Raw genomic sequence first — 26329 nt, 5'->3', positions numbered from 1 at the left:
CCGATCTATTATCCGGAGACTATGCCTCCTGTCTCTAGGCTCTCCATAATGGGAAACAACCTCTTAGCATCTACCCTGTCAAGCCCCTCGAGAATTTTATACATTTCAATGCAATCTCCTTTCATTCTTCTAAACTCCAGAGAATAGATTCCCAAGTCTACTCAATCTCTTCTCACAGGACAAGCCCCTCATCCCGGTACGAATCGGTCAATGACAAAGCCATGGTGTTTTTAAAACCAGAAACTTTTTAGTTGCGCATTTTCTTCCCCTCTCTATGGTGTCCCCAGTGAAAGGGGATGCTGATAGGCTGCAGTTGCACACCAATAATTCCCTAATAAAAAATAGAGGCAAGAAATAGGGAAAGGAAGAAAACAGTTAGAGCTTGAAGAGCCAAGAAGAGATCAGAATCATACAATCTGCCCAGGGGATGGGATCTCTCATTGGCTCCAGCCTTCATCCAGTAGCTTCCCGAGAGGGTGTTGGCAGCCTATTCAACCACAGGGGAAATCAGCCACACTCATAGCAGCATGTCTATAAGGTAAGAACACCCAAATCTTCAAGTCACTCGATAAAAGTCAAAGCCTGAATTTTCTGGTCCCACTTGTCATGGGGATTGTTGCAGGTGGGACAGAAAATTTAATGGACCAGCAAAAAGTCCATTGACATAGGGCGGGAATTTCCTGCCCCTCCCCCCACCCAGTTGGCAGGACCGGAAAATCCTGCCCTTCACGGAAATGCTAGCCAGAGGTATAGTTACCTCAGAGAAGACTGGATCATTGTTTCCATTGGGATTTTTGCATTTGAGTATAACCCATGAACGAAGAACTCCTTTACTTTCTATGATTTTTTTTAAAACCTTTTTTCCCCTAAATTTACTTTTAAATGGTTTTTAATTATCTCTGCTTCTTGGTGTCACTCAAGTCAAGGGGGTTGCATACTTGATTCTCTGAATGACCTGAGCAGTACTGGTGTCTCTACAATGGTCCTCAGCATCTCTGGCTTCAGGACAGAGTAAATCGGTCAGGGATCTCACCACTGATGCATCCAGAGAATCCTGCTGGAAAGTACAGTGCAAGTCAGCTATTGGATGAAGATAGGGTCAGGTTTGGATTGGTGACCTTGCTTGCTGGTCTTTGCCCAGAGCAGTGGTAGAGGACCTCACGGTGAGCCTCCACTGCATCCGGTAGACGCCAGGGGGCAGCATGTTTCCTCCCTTTGATAGTCATGACTTTCCAGCAGATTTCAATCCCTGAGAGAGTGCTAGCTCCATCCAGGGGCGGCCTTTAAATATGTTGCCCGGGTTACTGAAGGCCTGAGTTCACGGTGGGACGGGCGAATCAGAGGCCGCCCCACCAGCGATCTGTCGTGATTCCGGGAATTCATTATGAATGAGGTGGTGCACGCCGGGAATGGGACATATGATGCCAAAACCCACCATTGTGGCTGGCGGGTAAAAGCACATTTTCCCTGCCCACTACCTCACTTAGTGAAAATGTGGGACGATTCCGCCCACCCTATTTATAGGACCTCCCAAGATCGAGTGACAAATGTGCCACACAAGTGCCATTCAATGACCATCTCCAACGAGAGACAATCTAACCATCTCCCCTTGATATTCAATGGCATTACCATCATCAAATCTCCCACTGTCAATATCTTGAGGGTCAACATTGACCTGAAACTGAACCGCACCAGCCATATAAATAAAGTTATGGCTGCCAAAGGGAGGAAACATGTTGTCTGCAAATTTAATAAGTCCTCCCTCAGGTTCCTATTGGATGCAGCGGAGGCTCACTGTGATGCCCTCTACCCCCACTCAGGGTGAAGACCAGCAAGGTTACCAATCCAGCATGGGAGGTGGTGGCAGTGTTGGTCAGCGCCAACACCCTGCAAAAGAGGACAGCCACAGAGTGCCGAAAAAGGATGAATGATCTCCTCCGTTCGGCCAGGGTAAGTCACTCTTTTCATCACTCCCAACTCACACACTCACAAACCCATCACACATCCTCAGGGATCTCACTCACTGCCAGTCCAAGGGACATCACCATTCACTCTCTCACACACACGTTTATCTGCCCTGCAGGATCGTGTCCCCATCCCACCCATGGCACCACTACCACCCACACATACCAGGCATCCTTCTCATCTGGCCTGGCAGGCGTCCTGTTTACACTCTCTCCACCTTTATTCATGCAGGACAAGCAGGCACACAACAAAAAGGAGAGTTCACAGACAGGTGGAGGAATGCCCGACATCAAGGTCCTCACAGACTTTGAGAACAGAGCCATCCAGCCGGCCAGCGATGATCGGGACCGGTCCTGTACTGATGGTGAGGTCGGTGGTGCTCAACCAAGTGAGGGTCCAGCAGCGCAACATCGATCAGACACCCATGCTGTGAGTGATGTGTCCTGTTTCACACACCCCTGCCATGCACTAATTATCTGTCCTTGTTTTCTCAGGCACATCTGGGAAACAGCCGAGGGAGTACACGACCCAGGGCATTGACTCATGTCCTGAAGACACCTTGGAAGAAGAATCTGATGACACCCTCATTGAAGTCCCTTCACAGCGCTCACCCACACTCTCCACCAGCGCAGAGAGACACACCTTGGTGGGACCTAGTGCTAGAGTAGCCCCAGGATCACAATCTGGTGAGCACATCATACTGTCTGATCCATAGCAGATGGAGGCAGGTGCCCGGCACTTGGAGGACTGCTGGAGGGCAGAAATGAGGCCAGAAAATCCGGTCAGATGAGGAGTCTCTGGACTCAGTTGCTGGAGCTGCAAAGGCAAGCTCAGGAACATCAGGAACAGATGTCTGCTACACTCCTCAGATTGTTAGGTGCAATGGAGGAGTCCGCCTTCAGTCCGAGGTGATAGCGCTGGAATGCCAATGCACCAAAGTCAATACTGGTAGGATGGTGGTTGCCATGGAGACCTTGGTCCAGGGCTTCACTCTTGCACTACTGTGGGGGCTGAACTCTATCGCTGATGCCATAGTTGGCCTCCGACAGTGTTAACGTGAGAGGGGTGCAGGGCATCTCGATCTCACTCCAGTTTCTCCTTCTCCTCAAGGAGTCAGCCAGGAGCTCTCAGGCACCCATAGGGAGGAGGATCAACAGGTGCACATCCCAGGGCCATTCACTCAGTGACTCTGAGAGTGTCTGGCCCATCCGAATTCCCTCTTTCTGTGACCCCATCAGCTCCAGCTCCACAGGCCGAGGAGGGTGCCACTGCCACACAGCAGCAACCCGAAAGCAGGCCGGGGCCCTCCAGGTCTCAGCCCTCCAGAGGATGCCCGTCAAGGTCATCATGGACAGAGTGTAGCAGTCGGCAGGCTGCCTCCACTCCTCTGTGAATGTTGGGGAGCATCAAGATGTAGCGGCAGGATTAGGAAGGTTAAGAAGATGTAGTTGCACAGCCTGGGCATGGGTGTTAATCCCTTGTACATACTGTTCACTATTGTAAATAAATTCCCAAGAATGTCTCCTTGTCTATGGCTCCTTGTTACGACGAGCAGTGTTCCTGTCACTCAGATGTGAAACCTTGGTTCCTGCAAAAGATAAATGCAAGTGCCTTAGTCCAGGGCCTCTTCCCTGTGCAGTGTGTAACCTTCAGAGCAAAGTGATTGTCTGGCTTCACACTCACTCGACACATTACAGATACCTGCATCTCGATGGTGCTTGTCATTGCTGACAGAATGTAGTGGACAGGCGTCATAGAGTTCCTAACCCTGCCACTATGCTCCCCCAGCATCCACAGTGGAGGTGGAGACAATCTGTGCTGTCTTGCCCCACTAGCCTGACCCCCTGACTGAAGCCCTTACCCCGGCACCACACTGAAAGCCAGCCAGGAAAAAGTGATTTGCCCATGCCCCCGATCGAATGTGCAGTGTCTCTTCCTTAACATCCTACAAGCGATGTTCATGAGCGCTGCGCAAGGTTGTGTGCGCTCACCTCCGAGTTCCCCTCGAAGTTCAGGTTACCAGGTGCACGCCTTTTAAAGGCAGTCGTGAAGCTTGCTGTTCTGAAGTCACGCTGACATAGGCGGTAAATTTGGCATGGGGGGGATGATTCCGGTGAGCAGGGCTGATAATGAGATGCTAAAGTAATGAAATTAGGTTCCTGATGTGTGGAGGCAGGAAACGAGGCCCACCATTGATAGTGGAGCGGACAATCGCAAACTGGTTTCACAATGGCGTGAAACCAATTTTTGGCCTTCACGCCATATTGCCCCCCCCTCCCACCCACCATGAGCCCAATGCCAATGGGATCGGAAAATTCCGGCTGGTGACTTCAAGAACAGGTCAGAGGCTGGGAATTCTGTGGCAGGTGACTCATCTTCTGACTCCCCAAAACCCATTTACCATTTACAAGACACAAGTCATGGAATACTCCCCACTTGCCTGGATGAGTGCAGCTCCAACAACATTCAAAAAGCTCGACACTATCCAGGACAAAGTAGCCCCGCTTAATTGGCACCCCATCCACAAACATTCACTCCCTCCGCCAGCAATGTGTACCATCTACAAGATGCACCGCAGCAACTTACCAAACCTCTTCACAGAATTGTTACAGTATTGTTTCTGCACCAGCTCTCTAAGCATTTTAATTTAGTGCCAATTTCCTGCCTTTTCCCCGTAACCCTGCACATTGTTTCTATTTAAATAATCACCCAACGCCCTCTTGAACGCCTCAGTTGAACCTGCCTCCACCACACTTCCGGGCAGTGCATTCCAGACCCTAACTACTCACTGTGTGAAAAAGCCTTTTCTCACCTCGCATTTCTTTATTTTGCAAAATACTTTAAAGCTGTGCCGTCTGGTTCTCGATCCGTTTACGAGCGGGAACAGTTTCTCCCTATCTACTCTATCCAGGCCCGTCGTGATTTGGAAAACTTCAATGAAGTCTCCTCTTAGCTGCCTTCTCTCCAAGGAAAACAGTCTCAATATCTCCAATCTTTCCTCATAACTGAAGTGTCTCATCCCTGGAACCATTCTCATAAACCTCTTCTGCACTCTCTCCAATGTGTTTGCATCTGTCCTATAATGTGGCGCCCGGAACTGTACACAATACTCCAGTAAGGTCTAACCAGTGTCTCATATAAATGTTCATCATAACCTCCTTTCTTTTGTGCTCTATGCCCCTATTAATGAAGCCTAGAATACTGCATGCTTTAGTAACAGCTCTCTCCACCTGTCCTGCCATCTTTAATGACTTATGTACTTATACACCCAGGTCTCTCTGCTCCTGCACACCCTTTAGAATAGTATCCTTTATTTTATACTGTTTCCCCATGTTCTTTGTACCAAAGTGCATTACTTCACACTTCTCCACATTGAATTCATCATCTGCCACCTAAAGCCCACTCCACCAATGTGTCAGTGTTCTTTTCAAGTTCTCAATTCTCCCAAGTTCTGTGTCATCTGCAAACTTTGAAATTGTCCCCTGCAGACCAAGATCTAGATCATTTATATACATCAGGAAAAGTAAGGGTCCTAATGCCAACCCCTGGGAAACTCCACTATAAACCTTCTTCTAGCCTGAAAAATACCTATTAACTATTACTCTCTGTTTCCTAACCCTCAGCCAATTTGTATCCACATTGCTACTGTCCCTTTTATTTCATGACCTATAACTTTCCTCAAGTCTGTTGTGTGACATTATATCAAACACCTTTTGGAAGTCCATATACACCACATCAACAGCCTTGCCCTCATCAACCATCTCTGTTACCTCTTCAAAAAACTCCAACAAGTTGGTTAGACATGATTTTCCTTTAACAAATCCATGCTGACTCTTCTGAATCAATCCACATTTTTCCATGTGACTATTAATTCTATCCCGAATAATTGTTTCTAGAATTTTCCCCACCACTGAAGTTAAACCAACTGGTCTGTAATTGCTGGGCAGATCTTTACAACCTTTTTTGAACCAGAGCGTAATGTTTGCAATTCTCCAGTCCTCCGGCACCTCCCCCGAATCCAGGGAACAGTGAAAGATTATTGCCAGTGCCTCTGCAATTTCCACTCTCACTTCCTTCAATATTCTTGGGTGCATCTTATCCGGTCCCGGTGCCTCATCAACTTTAAGTGCTTATCCAATACCTCCTCCTTATCAATTTTAAACCCTTCTAGTGACTGAGTTTCCTCCTCTGTCACCATGGCCTGGGAAGAATCTGCCTCATCGGTAAAGACAGATGCATAGTATTCATTTAACACCTCAGCCATGCCTTTTATCTCTATGTGTAAACTACCTTTTTGGTCCTGAATAGGCCCTATTTCTCATTTTACCACCCTTTTACTACTGATGTGCTTATAGAATACTTTGGGATTTCCCTTTAAGTTAGCTGCCAGTTTTTTTTTCATAATCCCTCTTTGCTTCTTCTATTTGCTTTTTCACATCCCTTCTCAACCTTCTGTATTTGGCTTGGTTTTCAATTGTATTTGCTACCTGACACCTGTCGTAAGGTGTCTTTCAGCAGCACCTTCCCAACCCACGACCTCAGAGGGCCAAGGGCAGCAGATGCATGGGAACACCACCACCTGCAAGCTCTTCTCCAAGTCACTCACCATCCTGACTTGGAAATACATCGCCAATGTCTCTGGGTCAAAAACCTAGAACTCGCCAACAACACTCTGGGTGTCCCTACACCATATAAACTGCAACAGTTCACGAAAGCGGCTGCACAACCACCTTCTCAAGGGGAATTGGGGAATGGGCAATAAATGCTGGGCTAGCCAGCGAGGCCCACATCCCGTAAACAAATAGAAAAAAATCACTTGGGCGAACAAATGGACAAAGGCTGGTGTTCATGAGTCTATTTCCCGGGATAGAAAGGGAGAAATTTGTTTAACAAAATTGTGCTTAAGGAATACTTTTCCTTAATTACTTTAGAAGTGCCATATTCTTTTACATTACACATAATACATGAAGAGAAAAACCAGAAAGAAATGTCCTATGAAATATTAATATCACATTGCTATGAAAATGCTTATCATTTATAACGTGACCTGTCAAACAAGCTGTCTGTCACACAAGGTATACGCTCTACAAAGTAAATGTATCTGAGACTGAGTAAAACAGATTGAGCAAGAATGTTTATTACTATCAGGAAATAGTGAAGAGACTGCAGTTCTTTCCTCTAGAATAGAGAATGACTCTGTCACATGAGCAGGGACATGTTGAGAATGAGTTTTAAAAGTTTTTTTTAATCACTGGTAGAAACCTCATCCTGCCTGTGGCAAAGGCGCTTGGCCGATTCGCCTGCCCACCTACCGAATGGTGGGACGGGCAGTGAAAAATCCATATTAATTAATTGATTAAAGGGCCATAATAGGGCATGCTGCCGCCTCTTGCCTGTGCCCACCAATCAAGACATCGTGACAGAGTGCGCGATGATGTTGAGATGCCCGCCCGACATCATCACGCACTATTTTATTCTCGCTCAGATTGGGCGCATGCCTGCCCAACAAGGGAAAAATTCTGCCCCATGTGTATGTCCCAATCTTTATCTTGCCCTCTGTAAAATGATATACAAATGTGAAGGATGATCAGTGCATTTTACTTCCTGGTTTGCTGTCTGTGAGAATACTTCAATGCGATTGGTTGCTTACTATGCTTGATGACATCACAGTTTCTGGATGCCTTCACATCCCCTTGGCTTGGCTCCAAAGTTTCAAACTGATGTTAGTAAAGGGGAAACTCATGCCTCAGAGATCACTAGATCTTTGTGGGCAGCTTTCTTTGAGGACACTTAGTGTTACTTTGCCGCTGACTACAAAATGTGATATGTAATTCTACAGGTTATGTTAAATGATCTACTTTATTCTATGGGGATTCCTGTTTATGGGTTAATAATTTGACAAATCAATTTCATTGGCTTCTCTTGTCACAATTTACAGACCGTTTGACACCCGCTATAGCACTAAAGAAAATGGCCAGATATTAACCATCCTCAGCGTTGAAGATACAGATAATGGAGTGTACTGTTGTACTGCTAACAATGGCATTGGGAGCTCAGTGCAGAGCTGTGGAGCTCTACAGGTGAAAATGAGTAAGTCTCACACTTTTCCGGTTAAATCGGAGTCACTTCAAAGTAACTCAGTTTCCACAATAGAACAATTTACATTTTGATAGCACCTATGAAAACCCCAGGGCATCTCCAAAAGCACTTTAAATCAATGACCATATTTTGGAAGTAGGGTATGTGGCAGCCAGTTTACGTTGTTATCAGATGGTCTGTTTTTCCAGTGATGTTGATGGAGGGGTAAATAATGGGCAGTACACCAAAGGGAGCTCTACCCCCACCCCCCTCTTCTCCTTGAAATTGTGGCACTTGAGAGGGCAGATAGGAGCTCGGTTTAAAATCTCACCAAAAATGCAGCGCCACTGAGCATTCCTCCAGGTACCTGAGTTTTGATTTGGTGTACAAAGTTCTGGAGTGAGACTTGACCAGATAGCCTTTCAAGTCAGAGGCAAGAGTGCTGGACACTGAGCCACAGCTGACAGGTTGTACCAGATATAACCTCCAACTTCTCCAAAAGATATTCTTCAATCATTTTTTTTGACTGGGGGGGAGCTTCTTTTTTTGAAGGTTTATCTGCCCCTTCCTTTCTCGCAGACTCCCCACTGTATGTCATACAACATGTCCCAATGGGACGATTCACGAACAAACTTAATTTACCAAGACAACACTCAACTTGGCCTCTATAGTTACCAATAGCCCAATGCTCATTTTCTGCTTGTTGCTCTCACATTTGAAAATGGTTTGAGTTTGAGAATTCAGCATAAATGGACTTGAAGGACCTTCCAGTGATGCTAGTGTTTGGATGAAATGTGATGAAAAATATGGGCCAGGAAATTACTGTTTTCAATCCTAAAATGCTCGATGCACCGTGCAATAGTGTCTGATATTTTATCAAAAGCTTTAACCCACTTATTTTAAACTGCTTAACCATTCTAATAAAATAAACAAGAAGCGTCAACTGGGCAGGTTAAATATTCACAGAGTCGTTTATCAAGTAGTCAGGGATGAGAAACTTCAGCTATGAAGAAATATTGGAGAGCTTGGGACTGTTCTCCTTGGAGAGAAGGCGGCTAAGAGGAAATTTGATATATTTTGATTTAGATATGTTCAAAATCATGAGGAGGGTGGACAGAGTAGATGGGGAGAAGCTGTTCCTGCTCATAAAAGGACCAGGAACAAGAGAGCACAGATTTAAAGTGATTTGCAAAAGAAGCAAATGTGAGGTGAGAAAAAACTTTTTCACACAGCGAGTGGTTCGGATCTGGAATGCACTGCCTGGAAGTGTGGTGGCGGCAGGTTCAATCGAGGCATTCAAGTGGGTATTAGATGATTATTTGAATAGAAACAATGTACAGGGCTACGGGGAAAAGACAGGGCAATGGCATTAGGTCATAATGCTCATCTGAAGAGCCAGTGCAGATACAATGGGCCGAATGGCCTCCTGTGCTGTTGAAATTCTGTGATTCTGTGCTAGTCTTCTTTAGATTTTGATTCTTGCTCTAGGTAGGCCAGTCTAGCTGATCTCAGTTATGATGGATGGTTGAAAAACATAGGTATAGGGACACGCCAGGAATCCCAAGAAAGCATGCATGCCCAATTCTCGGATGTTGTGAGCCTTCCTTTTTTTTTGAATGAGCTGTCTAGCTTTACACATGAAGAATTGTGAACTGGGTGTGGTATCAAATGCCACCTGACACAAGTGGAACCAATCCCAGAAAGACCCAATAGCTATACCAAAGAGGGAGAGGGAATTGGGGGAATGAGCTTGTTATAGAATGGAATCATATAACACTAAAAGTGGCCATTCAGCCCATCATTGCTGTACTGGTTCCCTGAAAGAGCTTCCAATCCGTCCCGCTTGCCCTGCTCTTCCCCTTAGCCCTGCAACATTTCATTTTCTACTACATTTCCAGTTCCGTTTTGAAAGTTACCATTGAACTTCCTTCCACCATCCTTCCAGGGACTGTGTTCCAGATCATAACAACTCACTACATAAAATCACTTCCCCTCATTTCCCAACTAGCATTTTTCCGATTATCATAATTCTCGATATCGGTACCAATTCTACCGCCAGTGGAAACAGTTTCTCCCTATCTACTCGATCAAACATCTTCATAATTTGAACATCTTTATTAATGTCATCTGCTCTAAGGAGAATAATGCCAGCTTCTCTCCCTGTAACTAAAGTCCGGCATCCATGGTACAATTCTGGTAAATACTCTTCTCTGAGGTCTCAACATTGTTGAAAAAGCTTTTTCTTAATTTTTCCGAAGCTATGGAAATGGGAATTTTGCTTCACTGATGCGCAGAGGCGGTGAATCTAATGAGACCCAAACTTAGATCGACAAGTACACTGATCACCTCTCGCATAAAGCAGTATTAGTAGCAGTATTTATCAAATGTCATTTTGTTTACTTTTTAATTCCCTCAGAACCGAAGATCACTCGACCGCCCACTGACGTCAGAGTGTTGCTGGGATCGAAGGTCGTGTTACCTTGTAGCACAATGGGCAACCCAAAGCCCACCATTTCGTGGATCAAGGATGAAATTGCACTCAGAGTAAGCAAAACATCTTCTGGAGCTTTGGAAGTACAGAGTTAGTGCACAGCCTGGATTTTCTGCCGATTGACTGAGAATTGACAGGCAACCTAGCCCAAGGATTCAGAACCATCCATGAACTGTTCCTGTTTCACAGTGACTGTGACAGATTGAACTTCTATTCTGTTTGACATGGTCTCTGAAATCTTCTGAAATTGGAAAAACCCAGGGACTTTTTGAACTGAGTCACACTTGGTGATTAATCAGCTTGAATTGAGAAATATTTTTCCAGCTCACCACTTAAAAAGGTTTATGGTTAAGTAACGCATTTCACAACCTCAATGTGCCCTAAGTGCATTGCAGCCAATGGAGTACTATTGGAGTGCAGTCAGTGTTGGGATGTAGGAAAGGCGGCAGCCATGTTGTGCACAGTAAGCTCCCACAAACAGCATCCTGATAATGATCAGATCATCTGTTTCAATGATGTTCGTTGAGGTATATTTACTGATCTGGATGCTAGATCTTCTTTCAAATAGTGCCGTGGGATCTTCTATATCTACCCAAGAGAGCAGATGGGGCTTCAATTGAACTTTAATTTGAAAAAAATGACACCTTTGACAGTGCTGCACTCAGGGTGTCAGCCTGAATTCCCTCTTAACTATGGAAAACCTCCTGAATCAATTTTTAAAAAAACTTTCTTATTAAAACTGCTTTGCAGGGCCAAACTAATAATGAAATGTATTCCACCCATAGAAGGATCGCCCTCGAACCTCTGTCCTTGAGTCTGGAAACTTAAGAATCCGCAGTGTTCAAATTGAAGATGCAGGACAATATCGGTGTCTGGCAAGGAATAGCCTGGGCTTGGAGTATTCCAGGTCTGTGACTCTGGAAGTGCAGGGTGAGTCTGATATTTCAAGTTTCAAATAACTGTATGTTGAGGAAGAAATAACCTCTTGAATACAGATGTATTTCATATCCTTCTGACTAACTTATAAATATTATTCATTTCTTCCTGTAAAAATCATATATAATGATTATGTAAGAAATGTGTCTGTCCCCTTGTTTTAATGAAGCTGTCAAAATATTTAAAATAGGGGGAGATAGTGGCATAGTCACTGGACCAGCATTCCAGAGACCCAGGGTAATGCTCTGGGGACCTAGGTTCAAATCCCACCACAGCTGATAGTGAAATTTGAATCCAGTAGAAATCTGGAATTAAAAAAATCTGATGTTGACCACAAAACTATTGCCAACAGTTGTAAAAACCCCATCTGGTTCATTAGTATCCTTTAGGGAAGGAAATCTGGTGACTCCAGATTCACAGGGGGCCCACATCCCATGAACAAATAAAAAAAAGTAAATGGGTTAACTCCTTGGTTAAGATGGGTGGACAAAAGAGCTTAATGCTTCTGTTACTAATATGGTTCAAGGTCATTTCAACATAAGTAAGTTTGGATAATTAATACACACACAGCTTGTTATCCTAACATAATAAGTTGTATCACCGATCAAAGACAGTAACACAGTTTAAGTAGTCAACGTCCAGCCTTTGGAAAAAGAATGTCAAGTTTGCCTGAAATTGCTGGAATTTAATTCCAAATTCCATAATAGCTGAAAATTAAAGTGTAGTAAGTTTAACACGTGCCTTGAAACTAAAATCGTCTGATCAGACACTCTCACGCAATCTCCTTGGTCTTCAGTTCCATCTGCAAGGCAATAGTCAACAGAGACACCACAATACACAAACTTCCAAACCAATGCAACATTCTTTTCTGCTAGTGTGGTTATTTTGTTTGCATGTCAAATTATTTTCCAACACTTAATTTGCTTTTCTCCCCCATTGTGCAGATTTTAATATGACAAATGCAACTGAAAGAGGTATTTTGCCAATTAAGATTGATGCACGTATGCTGTGAATGCTGCAACTAATACAGTGAATACAACTTATTGGGAGGCTTCTTAATAGATGCTCTTTCCCACTCAAAAGCTGCAATTCTTTCCTCTATGCAAAAATAGGGATTTGCATAAAGGAGGCATTTTTCTCACTACATGGACTCCTCCCAATAAGAGGCTTTTGCTACACAATACAGATTGTTGCAGCTTCTATAATTTGGAGGCCATGTGGCTATTGCCCCTGCCTTTGAGCCACAAGCTTTGGGTTCCTCCCACTGCAGGACTTGATGGCCAAGGAAGTTGTATTCATAACATGGCCGAACAGGTTCATTGTTGACCTGCAAATCCTTTCAGCACAATGGCAGGCGGTAAGAGTGGGAGAGATTCCTGGTCAGTCGTGTGATGGAAAGAAAAAGGTAGCCTCTACCATCACTATCCATAGCTCCAGACTGCAACAAGCCTTTAAAAGTGCATGTTGCCATAGCAACTTGGACTCCCTGGTTTAATGTAAGCCACCTCTACCACAGCTTCTATAAGCATTGAGTTTGCTGTCTCCTGCTGCTGTTGAATGTGGTGTGCTGTTTGCAAGGAAGACTGTAAACATTTATGGGCTCTCTATGACTTATGCATGCCTAGATATGTCTTCTTCATATTCTTGTGTATTCATTGTAAGCAATATCTTTATTTTAGATGCCCTTATCTTCCTCTCTCTCTACCGTGTTCTGCATTGGTAGAGGCACTAGTGCATTCCATGTGTTGTTTCTTAAAAAAGTAGAAAATAATTGTTCTAGGTGGATAAGATCAGCTCACTCATTGCATATAGATATGGAATTCCAAAATATTTCAGTCATTTTGTTACAGCTACCTGACAGCACAAATTAAAGGAATTATATAAAATTTGCAGCATGGAAACAGGCCATTCAGCCCAACTGGTCCATGCTAGTATTTCTGCTCCAACCAGGCCTCTGCCCACCCCACTTCATCCAGTCCTATCAGCATATCCTTCTATTCCTTTCTCCCTCATGTGTTTATCCAGCTTCCCCTTAAATGTCTCTATACTATTCTCCTCAACACTTCCTGTGGTAGCAAGTTCCACATTCTCACCACTCTCTGGGTAAAGAAGTTTCTCCTGAATTTTCTACTGGATTTGATAGTGACCATTTTGTATTTACAGCCCATAGCTTTGATCTCCCCTACAACTGGAAACATCTTCCATACCCCTAGCCTATCTGACCTCTTCATAGTTTTAAAGACCTCTTTCAGGTTACTTCTCCTATCTTCACTTATTCTAGAGAAACAGCACTCGGTAAAACAGCACAGGGAGGACAGATGACAACACTGTTCCAATAACTGGTTTACTCCAAAATGTTTAATGGTTGCTGCACCCATTTAGAGTAACATCTTATGATTACGGAGCACACTTTAATGCTTTCTGGAAATTGTAAACCAAAAGAAAGCATTGAGGAACTGAATACACAAAGTGGCTGAATATGCTACACTGTTGCATTGAATCTGATGTATCTAACCATGTCACAGTAAATGGGACATTAGTCCAGTTATGGGACAGCAACCTTAACATGAAAAAGAAAAGGGATCAACAAGGTGCAGCATGTTGGAACACTAACCCACAGCATCGTAGAATTGAAGGCTGCAGCCAGAATATCAGGAAAGATCTCTTTACGTGATCATTAATCAATGTGAGAATATGTTTCTCGATAGATTCAAGACAACATCCTTGGAAATATTTAAGAACCAATGGATGTTACAAAGGGGGAACATTAGGATCTCTCTGGATGGGCGAATTAAGATGGGCTGAATAGCCTTTTTCATCTGTAATTATCTTGTGATTGAAGCCTCCATTAACAAAATCACTCTGTTTTCATGCATCTTTCTTATTTTTTTCATTAAACCAACCATTCCTACTGACTTGGCTGGTGAAAGCTTCAGGCTCTTCATGTTAAAACGACTAACTAGAATGGTTCACTTCGCAAGTTCTCACTTCACAGAGGATAAACTTTAACCTCTTGGGTGCCCCTCATACATCTGCTCCTGCCTATCTTTTCTGGACACACATCACAGCTTCATGTTGTAGTCGTAACCATCTTGTGCAGTCAGTTCCGATATTCCTACCGCAACATAATTCTGTACTGTCACAGTGACCTCTCTCTGGGTAAAGAAGTTTCTCCTGAACTTTCTACTGGATTTGTTAGTGACCATTTTGTATTTACAGCCCATAGCTTTGATCTCCCCTACAACTGGAAACATCTTCCATACCCCTAGCCTATCTGACCTCTTCATAGTTTTAAAGACCTCTTTCAGGTTACTTCTTCTATCTTCCCTTATTCTAGAGAAACAGTACTTGGTAAAACAGCACAGAGAGGACAGATGACAACACTGTTCCAATAACTGGTTTACTCCAAAATGTTTCATGGTTGCTGCACCCATTTAGAGTAACGTCTTATGATTACGGAGCACACTTTAATGCTTTCTGGAAATTGTAAACCAAAAGAAAGCATTGAGGAACTGAATACACAAAGTCTTTTACAGTTTTTACCATTCACAGACATCCAACCATCCTGTCAGTGCCCTCACTGCTTACATCTGCAAATGGAAGTGAATACACTTCACGTTGCAGACAACTGGTGCACGTGGAAGATCCCATTCCCCGAGGAATTTGGGACAGCAGGCCCAGACGGGGATAACTTTAAACCACAATGCGTGCATGGATTGGGGTCAGATGGGGTGTTAACACTTTAGACTTCTCAAACTGGACCCCAATCCGCCTTCAACCCTCCCACTTTTGGTTTTAAAGGAGGTGGGGTGGGAGTGGGCAACCAATCAGCTCCCAGGAGGTTGGTTGGCCATTTAACTATTAGTGTGAGGTTGTGTATCTCACATTTAACCTGGCTTCCATGTTTAACCCTGGTCATTCATGTTTCCTAAGCCCCAAGAAACCCGGCAAATATACTGAGGTGAGGACTGCATTGTGGAAAAAGGAAGTGTCTTTATGGTACAACTTATAGGCCAAGAGCGGCAGGAGTGTTTTCCCCCAGCCCACCCATCTTACCTTCCTCTCTGTCCACCATCGGATGCCCAACCTGCCATCAGACCACCCTCTCCCTGACCAAAATCTCCATATCCCCACTCCTCCCTCACAATCGAAACACACTGGAATTGGGGGTTGAATCCTCCCCAGTTTTGGATGACCCCCCTGAACCACCCCAGCCACAGGCATCAGACAAACCCCAGGATCGGTACCCTCTTCCCAAGGCTGGAATTGGCAACCCCCCAACCACATGCTCCCATTAATGTAGCAGACCCTCTTTCTGCTCCTCAGCCTCCTCTGGAGTTTTCTGCACCCCGGGGAGGAGCCATCTCTGTCAATCAGGCTGGCTTCTGGTTAAGGAACCTTCTGGAGAAGAAAAGTCACATGCTTTGGAGTCAAACTTCCTCCAACGCCCACACCACTGCACATCCTCCCCCCCCACCTACACACACACACACACACTGCCCCCCCATTCACCAAACCAACTCCTGTACATATCAGGGCCATTGCTTCCTTATAGCAACATCCCAATTTCAATAAGTCAGCAGCATTGCACGAAAAGGACATACCCAAGGTGATTGACAATTAGTATATCCTTGAGTGAATACACCTAAACTGCCATCAACCATCTCTGCAAGTCCTCATACAGCTACCTGTAGATGTGGTGTTCTTCTGTCTTACTTCAGCTACCCTGAGGCGTAGACCTGGAAAATTCAGTGGCAGTATTGCGACAGAGCTCATAGCTCCACTGTATTGCATTCACGCTGTGATGATGAACAATGGAGTTGGTGCTTTGGAGCAGTTTTGAGGATAACTGCCCTTGTAACGGCCTCATTAGGGAACTAACTCCGCACCAGCAGCCATCGAGCAGAGGCTTGGCTTCTGGGCTGCTCAGCCACATCCCTGCACCTTGAGTTCCCGATCCCTATCTCTTAGGTGTCTGTATTTTCAGTGTGGCAAAGGCAGGATGCAGATTAAAGGGGAGATAGTAGTGTAGTGGTGATGTCACTAGACTAGTAGTCCCAAGGCCCAAGCTAATGCTATGGGGACACAGGTTCAAATCCCACCATGGCAACAGGTGGAATTCAAATTTAATTAATAAATCTGGAATTGAAAGCTAGTCTCAGTAAAGGTGACCATGACACTACCATTAATTGCTGGGTTAAAAAAAAAATTTGGTTCACTAAAGGTGTGGACATGAAGGGCTAAATGGCCTTCTGCATTGCAACAACTCTCTGAAATTTTCCACCCTTATCTGGTCTGGCCTACATGTAACTCCAGACCCACAGCGATGTGGTTGACTCTTAACTGCCCTCTGAAATGGCCTAGCAAGCCACTCAGTTCAAGGGATGGGCAACAAATGCTGGCCTTGCCAGCGATGCCTAAGAATAAAAAAAAATCACTTGAGCTGTCTAGCAGCTTTCAAAATTTTATATCTAGCCAATACTGATGGGATAGGTGATACTCCCTTTTAATTATCCCCATCCCCTTAAACTTTATTTATTTACAGTTTTACACTCCCACAACTAGTATGATTCCTTTCCACACCTCAGACCTACACTGCCTCCTGGTCCAGGAAAACCTCAATTTTCTTGTTCTCACATCCTCCACGGCTTCACCCGTCCCTACCTCTGCAATCTCCTCCAGTCCCACAACCCCTCTGAGATCCATGCTATTCCACAGCTCTGGCCTCTACCTTATCCCCGACCTCCAATGTTCCTCAGTTGGTGGAGAAGGTTGTGCTTGATCAGTCTATACCCACTTGATTCAGTCAAAAAATTGCTAATAGCCATTCTGGCAAAAACCACATCAAAGGAACAAAGCCTAGGTGATTGTTTCTAATTTTGTTTCCCACAACAATGACAACATCACTCAATTGACTGTAAAGAGCTTAGGGAACATTCTAAGGTGATGATGTGTGTTATATAAATGCTTTAAGTTGAACCATAGCAATTCAAACCTCTTAATTCAGAAATAAAAATAGAAGATCGCTAGTCAGCCCACATTCGGTTCTTTAAATTCTTTGGTGGGATGTGGGCATCGTTGGCAAGGCCCATCCCTGCATTTGATGCCCATCCCTAACTGCCCTTGGACTGAATGGCTTATGAGGCCATGTCAGAGTCAACCACATTGCTGTGGATCTGGAGCCACATGTAAGTCAAAAAGGGCGGCAGATTTCCTTCTCTAAAGGGCTTCAGGGATCCAGATAGACTTTCACCATTACCGAGACTAGCTTGCAATTCCAGGTTTTATTAATCAAATTTAAATTCCATCAGCTGCAGTGGGATTTGAACCCGTGCCTCCCTCCCCCATCACTAGACCTTTAGCCTGGATCTCTGGATTACTCGTGTAGTGACATTATCACCACAATTACCATGCCCCCTGGAGAAAAAAAACATTCAGCCTGAAGATACGGCATCAGTTCTGAAGAGATGTATAAATAATCAGCTCTTAGTTAAGTCCTAACTCAGTCGAGCTTACAACCCAAAGCAAAACTAATCTTATCTCTAACATTTTCTTCTGATACACCTTGACATTACCAAAAAAAACCCCAAAATCTGGCCTCTTTCCCTCCAAGCCTAAAAAACTTCAACAGAAAATGCCCTTCCCACCTCACCTATCACGTCGTGGCTCCATCATGAACTGGGAAATGTGCCTTTTTAACGTCTGCAAGTCGAGTTTCACATCTAACCTTTTAGCTTTATCTCACAGACCTTTAGTTCTGCGGGTTTTGTGGAGAAAATGATTCCCCAGCGAAGTCATTTGTCAAGCTCTATTCATGGTGCAGTTGAATATAGCAGAGAAAATCATTGTCCCCGAGATATGCATGAAGTTGGGAAGAATGAGGGGAGTATGGTTGGGGGATGGGGTTTGTAGGGAGGAAACTGGAGATCCCAAGATGCCGGGTTTAACAGCTGGACCTCATCATAATTTCCTTGTCTCGCTTCCCGTCCAGCAGACGGCAAAATTTATCGATTGGCCAACTGTCAGCCGGAAAAATAGTAGCAGGAGGGCCCCGGGGGAAGGGAATGTTCCCCAGCAATTGTGGCCACTGGGTAGAGCAGAGGTTGGGACTTGAGAGGGGGTTGGGGGGCGTCTCCAATAGTGAGGGTGTTTGGTTCTTTGAGGTTTGGCGTTGCTCAGATTCAACTCGTTTGCCTCTGAATCATGAGGTTCGTGTTCAAGTTGCGCTCCAGGGCTTGACCACAGAAACTGAGGCTAACGCTTTGTGTGGGAGTGCTGCGGTTATTGGAAGTGTCACCTTTTGGGTGAAACTTTAAACTGAGGCTTCATCTGCTTGCTTGAGTGGATGTTAAAGATCCCAGGGCACCTATTTCAAAGAAGAGCAGAGGTATTTTTCCCGGTGTCCTGGCCAACATTTATCCTTCAATCAATGCCACAAAAAAACAGATTATCCAGCCATGAGCGCATTACTGATTGTGGGAGCTTGCTGCATACAAATTGGCTGCCACGTTGCCTACATTACTATGCTTCTAAAAGCACAGATTTGGTTATAAAGCGCTTTGGGACATCTGGCATTTGTGGAAAGCGCTACATAATTGCAAGTCTTTCTTTCTTCTTTCTTTGAGGGGCCCAGGCAGGGCAGCAGGGGTCGGGAGGGAGCACTCCTGTTTCTTCTGGCCCACAAGCAGTGCTGGAAAAAGCCCTTGTAATCCGAAAATGACAATTCCCGCTCCCATTTCTCTCCTGGGCTTTCTTTCCTTGGGAAAACCCGTCTGGTGACTGTTAAATTTTAATCAGGTCTCCAGTCCCTGATTTAAAAGCGTTAATGAAGGGTCCTGTCTTCTCAAGATGGGGCCTAGATAAGTCAGCCAAGCCCACCCCCTGATGTAAAGAAACAGCATAAGTGATGAGTGCGTAAATGTCTGACTGAGAACAATTTTTTAGGGTTTGAACCCCACCCATCGTGGGGATTTGTGGGTGGTGGTTAATATCGAGGTCATCATTAACACACGCTCACTAACATTGCTTTGCGAAAGTATCCAGGAATAATTTGCTAGCTCGGCAAAGAGTCTGCTTGCTTCACCTCTGCTAAAGGCATCAGCACTGACTGCTTAGCTACATGCTAACTGGGTCAGGGGTCACATCACCATCACAATCCTCAACTTCATAACAGGCCTCCTTAAAACGTCAAATGGTCATCTGCTGTGGCATATAGGTATAGAACCTCAAATCTGGCAACTTCAGAAATGAGGCCCTGCTGGATTTTGGATATTGCCGGATTTCAGGTTGGGCAGTTAAGAGCCATGTGAAGTTCAGGTCAAGCTGTGTCCAGTGGGGTCAAGGGTCATTTGGAGTGTGAGATGGAGTATGAATCAGCAAAGCCAATAACTAATCTGGAGCCACACCGTGCCAATGCAGCACTTAGCCAAATTGTCTTGGTAATTTTTTAAAATTAACTTTGCACAATTCAAATTGATTCACGGAATATTCTAGAAGTGTCCGGTTTTCAGACAACTCCGGTTTTGGACATCCGGATTTGAGCCACTGTACCTGCACTCAATTAGATCAAGGATCACTATTGACTGGGGATAATGTCAACTCCCCACAATATCTCGTACATAAGAATAAAAGCAAAATACTGCAGATGCTGGAAATCTGAAATAAAAACAGAAAGTGCTGGAAAAACGCAGTAAGCCTGGCAACAATGGCGAGAGAGAAACACAGTTAACATTTTGAGTTGAACGTGACTCTTCTTTGGAACTGAAAGGAAGTAGAAATGTGACGGGTTTTATACTTTGAAAGGGGGAAATGGGAGATGCAACAAAGGGAAGGTCAGGGATAGGCTAGAGGGAGAGATTCAATGACAAAGATGTCATGGAATAAGAGGCAAAGGGAGTAATGGTTGTGGTTGGTTTGTTCCTCTCTCTACATACTGCCAGATGCACTGGGCTGAATTCTCCGGTCAGCGAGTGTGGGCAGGGCCTGCTCGACAACACGTAAAATGACACGCGGTGACATCAGGCGGGCGTCCCGATGTCACTGCGCGTCATTGATATTTTCAGTTCGGCGGGTGCGCAACCGATGGTCAAAAGCCCGTTCGGCCTTCAAATGTGCCCAACACTTGTGCCAGCAGCAAATATCTGTGCGTTTTTCTTGTCGACAACAGCCAAGTCTACCTGTCATTTTAGATGTTACAGCAAATACACAAACTTTGGTTTGACATTATGTGGTTTGACATTAAAAACTAAACAGTTAAGTGAGCCCAGGCGGCCTTCGCATTTTTCATGGAACCCCCCTCATCCACAGGTGGGATGAGGTTTCATGAAGTGTTTAAAAATTCAATAAAAATTAACAAAAAAATCATTGATATGTCCCAGCTCATGTGACAATGTCACATAAGGGGACATGTTTTAAAAGTTTTCAAATACTGTATTTAGAAATTTTAAACTTAAACAAATCCCCCTGAGGCACCTCTGTGCCTCAGGGAGATTTCTGTGCTCTTTTGCAAGCACGCACACAAGGGCAGAGGCCTGACTCAGGCAACCTCCCCCGCCCAACCCACACAGGGAGCGCTTCCGGATGTGCGTTACCCTGGGTGGGCCTTGATTGGCCCGCCCACGTAAAATGTTGGCACGCAACAGATCAGGGGGGCTGAGCCATTGGGTTCAAGCTCGCTCCCGCCAGCACAACCTCCCCCAACAGGGGGAAAATTCAGTCCACTGAGATTTTCCAGCACTTGCTGTTTCTATATAATATACACAAGGGTTTTTAACAACTGTGCAACATGCTAGCAGCTCCCTGACATCACCAACCCAGGGCATCAGTTCCCCCCACATTCTGCACCTATCCCAAATCCATTGTGAGTGTTGGCACTTGCAGGTGTCAGCAGACTACAGTCCGATCTCCAGTGTGCACTGCAGTTATAGATGAATTACTGTTAAGATAGTAGGTGAGAGTGTGTGATCTATTGTTCCACTTACAGACTTGCATATTGTCCCTGTGGTTTGATTAACAGCATTGATTCTATTTATTCTGCCACACTGGAAGGTTTTCTTATTTTAACGTGCTTCTTGTTTCTTTGTGGTGATAGAAGGAAATGAAACTCAGCAAGACGTAAAAGGTATCCTCAACTCCTCCACTACAAATGTATCTTGTAGAACTAGAATGTCATGTTGTGTGTAGCCCTCTTAAATGAATTAGGATATTGTTCACCTGGGGCAATCACTTTAAGAAATTTCCATTTCTAGATCTAAGAATCATCCAAAAATTGGACATTCCAAATAAATGAGAAAAGGCGAAACCAGAAGGACACTGGAGCAGAGAGAGACCCTCACTGAGCACAGTGAACGCAAGAATTAGAAGCAGGAATAGGCCATTCGGCCCCTCAAGCCTGCTCCGCCATTTGAAAAGATCAAGGCTGATCTGATTGTGGCCTCAACTCCACTTTCCTGTCTACCCCCCATAATCCTGGACTCCCATATCGATCAAAGATCTGTCAAACTCAGCCTTGAACATATTCAGTGACCCAGCCTCCACTGCCGTCTGGGGAAGAGAATTCCAAAGACTAACGACCCTCTGAGAGAAGAAATTTCTCTGAGAAATTACAGGAAATGGTGACATACCTGCCACTGATAGCTTTACCCATTATTGTTTTTTACACACACTCGCCAACAAAGAAACTTATTGATAGGAACAGGATGGGGGAAGTCTTGTGGGGAGGTGGGTAGCATCCCTAACCCTGGGGTCCCGAGCTCTGAGTTTGAGTCCCATTCTGGGACTTGATGACCTTGGAAGGTGTGTTCAGAACTTGGTTGATTATCAGCATGTAAATCCTCCCAATATGCCCATGGCTGGAGGCAAGAATGGGAGAGTCTCCAGATCAGCCAGAACTGTGTGGTAGCTGCAGCACACCAGCCTCCCCATTGTTAAAAGGCTGCACTCTATGGAATTGTCCTCCTCGCTTCGAGGGGCTACCAGAAAAGGAGCCATAGGAACAGGAGGAGGCCATTTAGCCCCTCATCCTTGTTCCACTCTTCACTTCAGTCATCAATGATCTATACGTTTCCCTACCTCTTGCGTAACTAAAATCAATCTCAGTTTTGAATTGTTTTAATTGCCTCAATAGCTTTTTTTTGAAGGAGCGAGTTCCAGATTTCCACTGCCCTTCACGTGAGAATATTCTTCCTGATATCCCCCGTGAATCTGGACTCCCCTCCCCAGAGGAAAAAGTTTCTCTCTATCTACCCAATCCAATTCTTTAATCATCTTCACTTCAACTGGATTATCTTCTATAGTCATGGGAATACAAACCCAGTGTATACAACCTGTGCTCATAATAAACCCTTTTATCCCCAGTATCAGTCTGGATTCACTGGCAAGGCCAATATCTCCTTCCTGAGTTGTCATCCCCAGTGCTCCAGATACACTTGGTCACCAATTAGACAATCACTAACTTATCACTGAGCTTTCAGGGGTTCTGATGGTGGGAACGGAATCTGTAACAGGGAAGTGGAGAAATATTTGAAAAAGGCTAATTAAAAGAAGTGTTTTAACAGTAACTGTTGGCATTTGCTTCAAGGCACATCCAATATGTATAGAACATACACGTGTCCGCACTGAGGCACTAGTTTATCAGAGAATCATAGAGCGATACAGCATACGCCAATCAGCCCTTTGAGCCTGTGCTGGCTCTTTGAAAGAGCTATCCAATTAGACTCACTCCCCTTGTCCTTCCCCCATAGTCCTGCAAGTCTTACCATTTCGAGTATACATTCAATTCTCTTTTTCAAAGTTATTATTGAATCTGCTTCCACCGCTTTATCAAGCAGTGCGTTCCAGATCACAACAACTTGCTGTGTAAAAAATAAATTCTCCTCATGTCTCCTCTGGTTCCTTTGCCAATTAACTTAAATCTCTTCCATCAGCTTACTGCCCCCAGCCCCAACCCCTGACCCCTCTGCCGCTGAAAACAGTTTGTCCTTATTTACTGTATCAAAACCATCATTAATGTGGAACACTTTTATTAAATCTCCTCTTATCCTTCTCCGCTCTTGTGAGATAATTGATATCAAAGACATGCTTATTATTCGGGATATCTGGGTATCCGTCATCGGAGTTACCTAGATATTTGCTTCTGGTTGACGGCTTACCTCGGTTGTTTCACTTCCAAAGACACAGCAATCAAACGTTTATTTAAAAATATGTGAACTATAAAAGGTTCTAAATTCAAGCCATGCAATGAACAATTTTCCCAGAGTATGGACAGATAAATGAGGGTGTGTTATGCTGCAACCAACAGCATCTTGGTTTGGGTCACTCACATGAACTTAATTAGACGTCAGTGACAGAAGGCAGGACCCGCCAGATACATAGTTACAGATGCAATGTGGCTGCCTGAAATTATACTCCTTTCAATGGGACAAAATAAATTACAAGGTCCCCTGCTCAGAATGTAGTCTTGTGGAAACAATGGGTTTGGGGGGATATTTAAAATGATGTCTTTGTTGACTTAATAGTAGGTTGAGAATATTTAACAGAAATAAAAAGAAAGGGTGCTCATTTTATCTTTTCAAGGAATAGAATGTGTTAATCATACTGTGTAATGCCCACCACAGTTGCATTGCAGGAACAGAATGGGGGGTGCAGGGGAACAGCAGGAGAAAACAACAACTTGGATTTATTGCTGAATAGAGAGACATGCTGTTAAAGCATTTTGCCTTTCACACATCAGGACAAGCACAAGAATGCCAAATTTCAAAGGGAGCAACAACTTATACCATAGGAGAAAAGGAAGCTGATTCGTTGGCAAGTCAACCCTGGCTGAGCCATTGCCATGGAGAAAGCAACGGGGAACTGGCACTGCACTGGGGGTTCAGGGGGGAATTGCAGAGAGTGGGATCTAGACCACCAATGAAGGAGCAAAAAGGAGGAGAGTATGCAGAGGTGCACAAGAGTTGGAGAGGGGTGCTTGTAAGGATGGAAGAGTTTAGAGAGATGGGAACAAACAAGGCAACGGAGGAATTTAAACCCGAGGATGATGATTTTAAATTTGACATATTCAGTCAACATGGATAGATAGATATGAGCAGCATAATTTTGGATGAGCTGAAGCTTACTGAGGATGATGGTAGGAAGCAGCCAGCAGTATGCACTAGAGCAATCAAGTCCATCTACATCAAAGATAGAAATGAGGATCCCAGGAGAAGATGGAGCTGAGATAGCAACATAAGCAGGTGGTGGAGAGAACATGGTTCAAAAGATTAACTTGGGGTCAAACAAGAAGCCAAGGTTGCAAATAGTTCAGCCTGAAATAATGGTCACGGGAGGGAATGGATTAGGTAGCACATGGAGTTTGTGGTGGGGCAGGGAGGGTGCCTTCCATGAATTAATGCTCTAAAAGTCTGAATAGTTCAGATAGAACAATCAAGTTTTGACCACAATCAGATTCTCAATCAGATTCAGATCTGAAGTAAACCGGGTTTGATTATTATAGGGTATTTGGAAAAGGACCGATTTAAGCTCTTCCATATGAGTTGGTGAAAACCAATTGGTGAATCCACACAGGGCTGTATTCTACTGTTTTCTGTGTCCCACCCACTGTTCACCCAGATGTGCAGTACTTGTACACTTACTGTCATTCATTGCTTGCCTGACTATGACTTAGTGCTATCTGACACTTGAGCCAATGTCAGGCAATGAATCTGCATATCTACAGTGACCTGCCAGTGAAGATATAAACTCCCTGGCAGTGGGGGTGTACGTGTTAGGGCTGCCAACTCTTGTTCGATGTATTCCTGGAGATTTCACCACATGACCTCGGGTTTCTAATTGCTTCGCCCTCACACTCCATTGGTTGCCCGACACAATCAATCTCGCGGCACCCTGCTTTCTCATGGCCAATTGGAAAGCAAGCAGATGCTTGACTACCTGATTGGATGATTCTTGACATCCCTTTTTGCCCATGTCCAATATCTTTATAAGGAAAAAAATGAAAGCATTCTTAGAAAATTAAAAATGCTGTTTTTTTAAATTAATGCTTTATAGCATCAATCTTTCGCTTGCTGGAGATTCCAAGACAATTCCGAAGAGTTATAAATCCAAGTCTACATTCAGTACTCAGCACATGTGGGATCTGTCAGTCCAAAGATGTGTCAGTGTCAACATTCTCCAAGGAAAGCTCAAAATTCACCCGTTGCCTAGTATAATAAGGATCAAAACTGAGACATCAGCTTCATGAACCCATGTATTTACAAACTCAGTTCCTAGGGCTGAAATCAATCCATACCTCCCTTTGCCACAGGAAATAACTGAACCCCCTTTTATTGCTAACATCAGACACAAGACTTGGCAATAGCAGAGATACTAACCAAGTACTTTGCATCAGTCTTCATTCTTGATGTTGGGCAACTGACAGTATTAAACATTGCTGGTGGCAATAAAGTTGTTAATGTTGAAATAGAGGAGGATAAGTCTTTTGGAAAGAATTAGGAGTCTTGAAATAAATTGGGCTGGATGATATCCGCTAGATAATTTTTCCCCCCAAATGTATGGTCAAACAACAGGAAACCTGGCAAATATCTTCAGCTGTTGTTCCATCTACCAAACATAAGAAATTATCAAGGAGCAAATTGCATTCGTACCTCAGACTTCAGTTTTCCAAATTCTCTCCTAGGCTGGTCACAGGTTGGAGATTATTCATTCATTCCTATCAATGGGTCAGTTGCTAAATGTGCCACTCTCTATGTTTGTGAGAAGTAGAGACCCAGAAGGATTCTGGTACAGTCTTAAATTACAGTGTTAAATTGGCTAGTCTCAGTTCAGAAAGTTTGCAAGACCCTAAAACTGGCCTCTGTGTCCACA

At 44.3% G+C, this 26329-nt stretch overlaps 1 protein-coding gene across 1 annotated transcript in view; it reads left to right on the top strand.

The window, feature by feature from the left end:
* The window catches only part of musk (muscle, skeletal, receptor tyrosine kinase), a 145952-nt gene that overhangs the window by 16613 nt on the left and 103010 nt on the right, over window positions 1-26329 (top strand). The window contains exons 3-5 of the mRNA XM_041186845.1: window positions 7904-8055; window positions 10460-10587; window positions 11320-11464. Of these exons, the coding sequence (XP_041042779.1) occupies window positions 7904-8055; window positions 10460-10587; window positions 11320-11464 (425 nt within the window). The remainder of the gene's footprint in view (window positions 1-7903; window positions 8056-10459; window positions 10588-11319; window positions 11465-26329) is intronic.

Source organism: Carcharodon carcharias, chromosome 4 (genome assembly GCF_017639515.1).
Source record: "Carcharodon carcharias isolate sCarCar2 chromosome 4, sCarCar2.pri, whole genome shotgun sequence".
In the NCBI taxonomy this organism is placed as follows: domain Eukaryota; kingdom Metazoa; phylum Chordata; class Chondrichthyes; order Lamniformes; family Lamnidae; genus Carcharodon; species Carcharodon carcharias.
The sequence above is the reverse complement of the archived record's forward strand: the minus strand, read 5'-3'. Positions and strand labels throughout refer to the sequence as shown.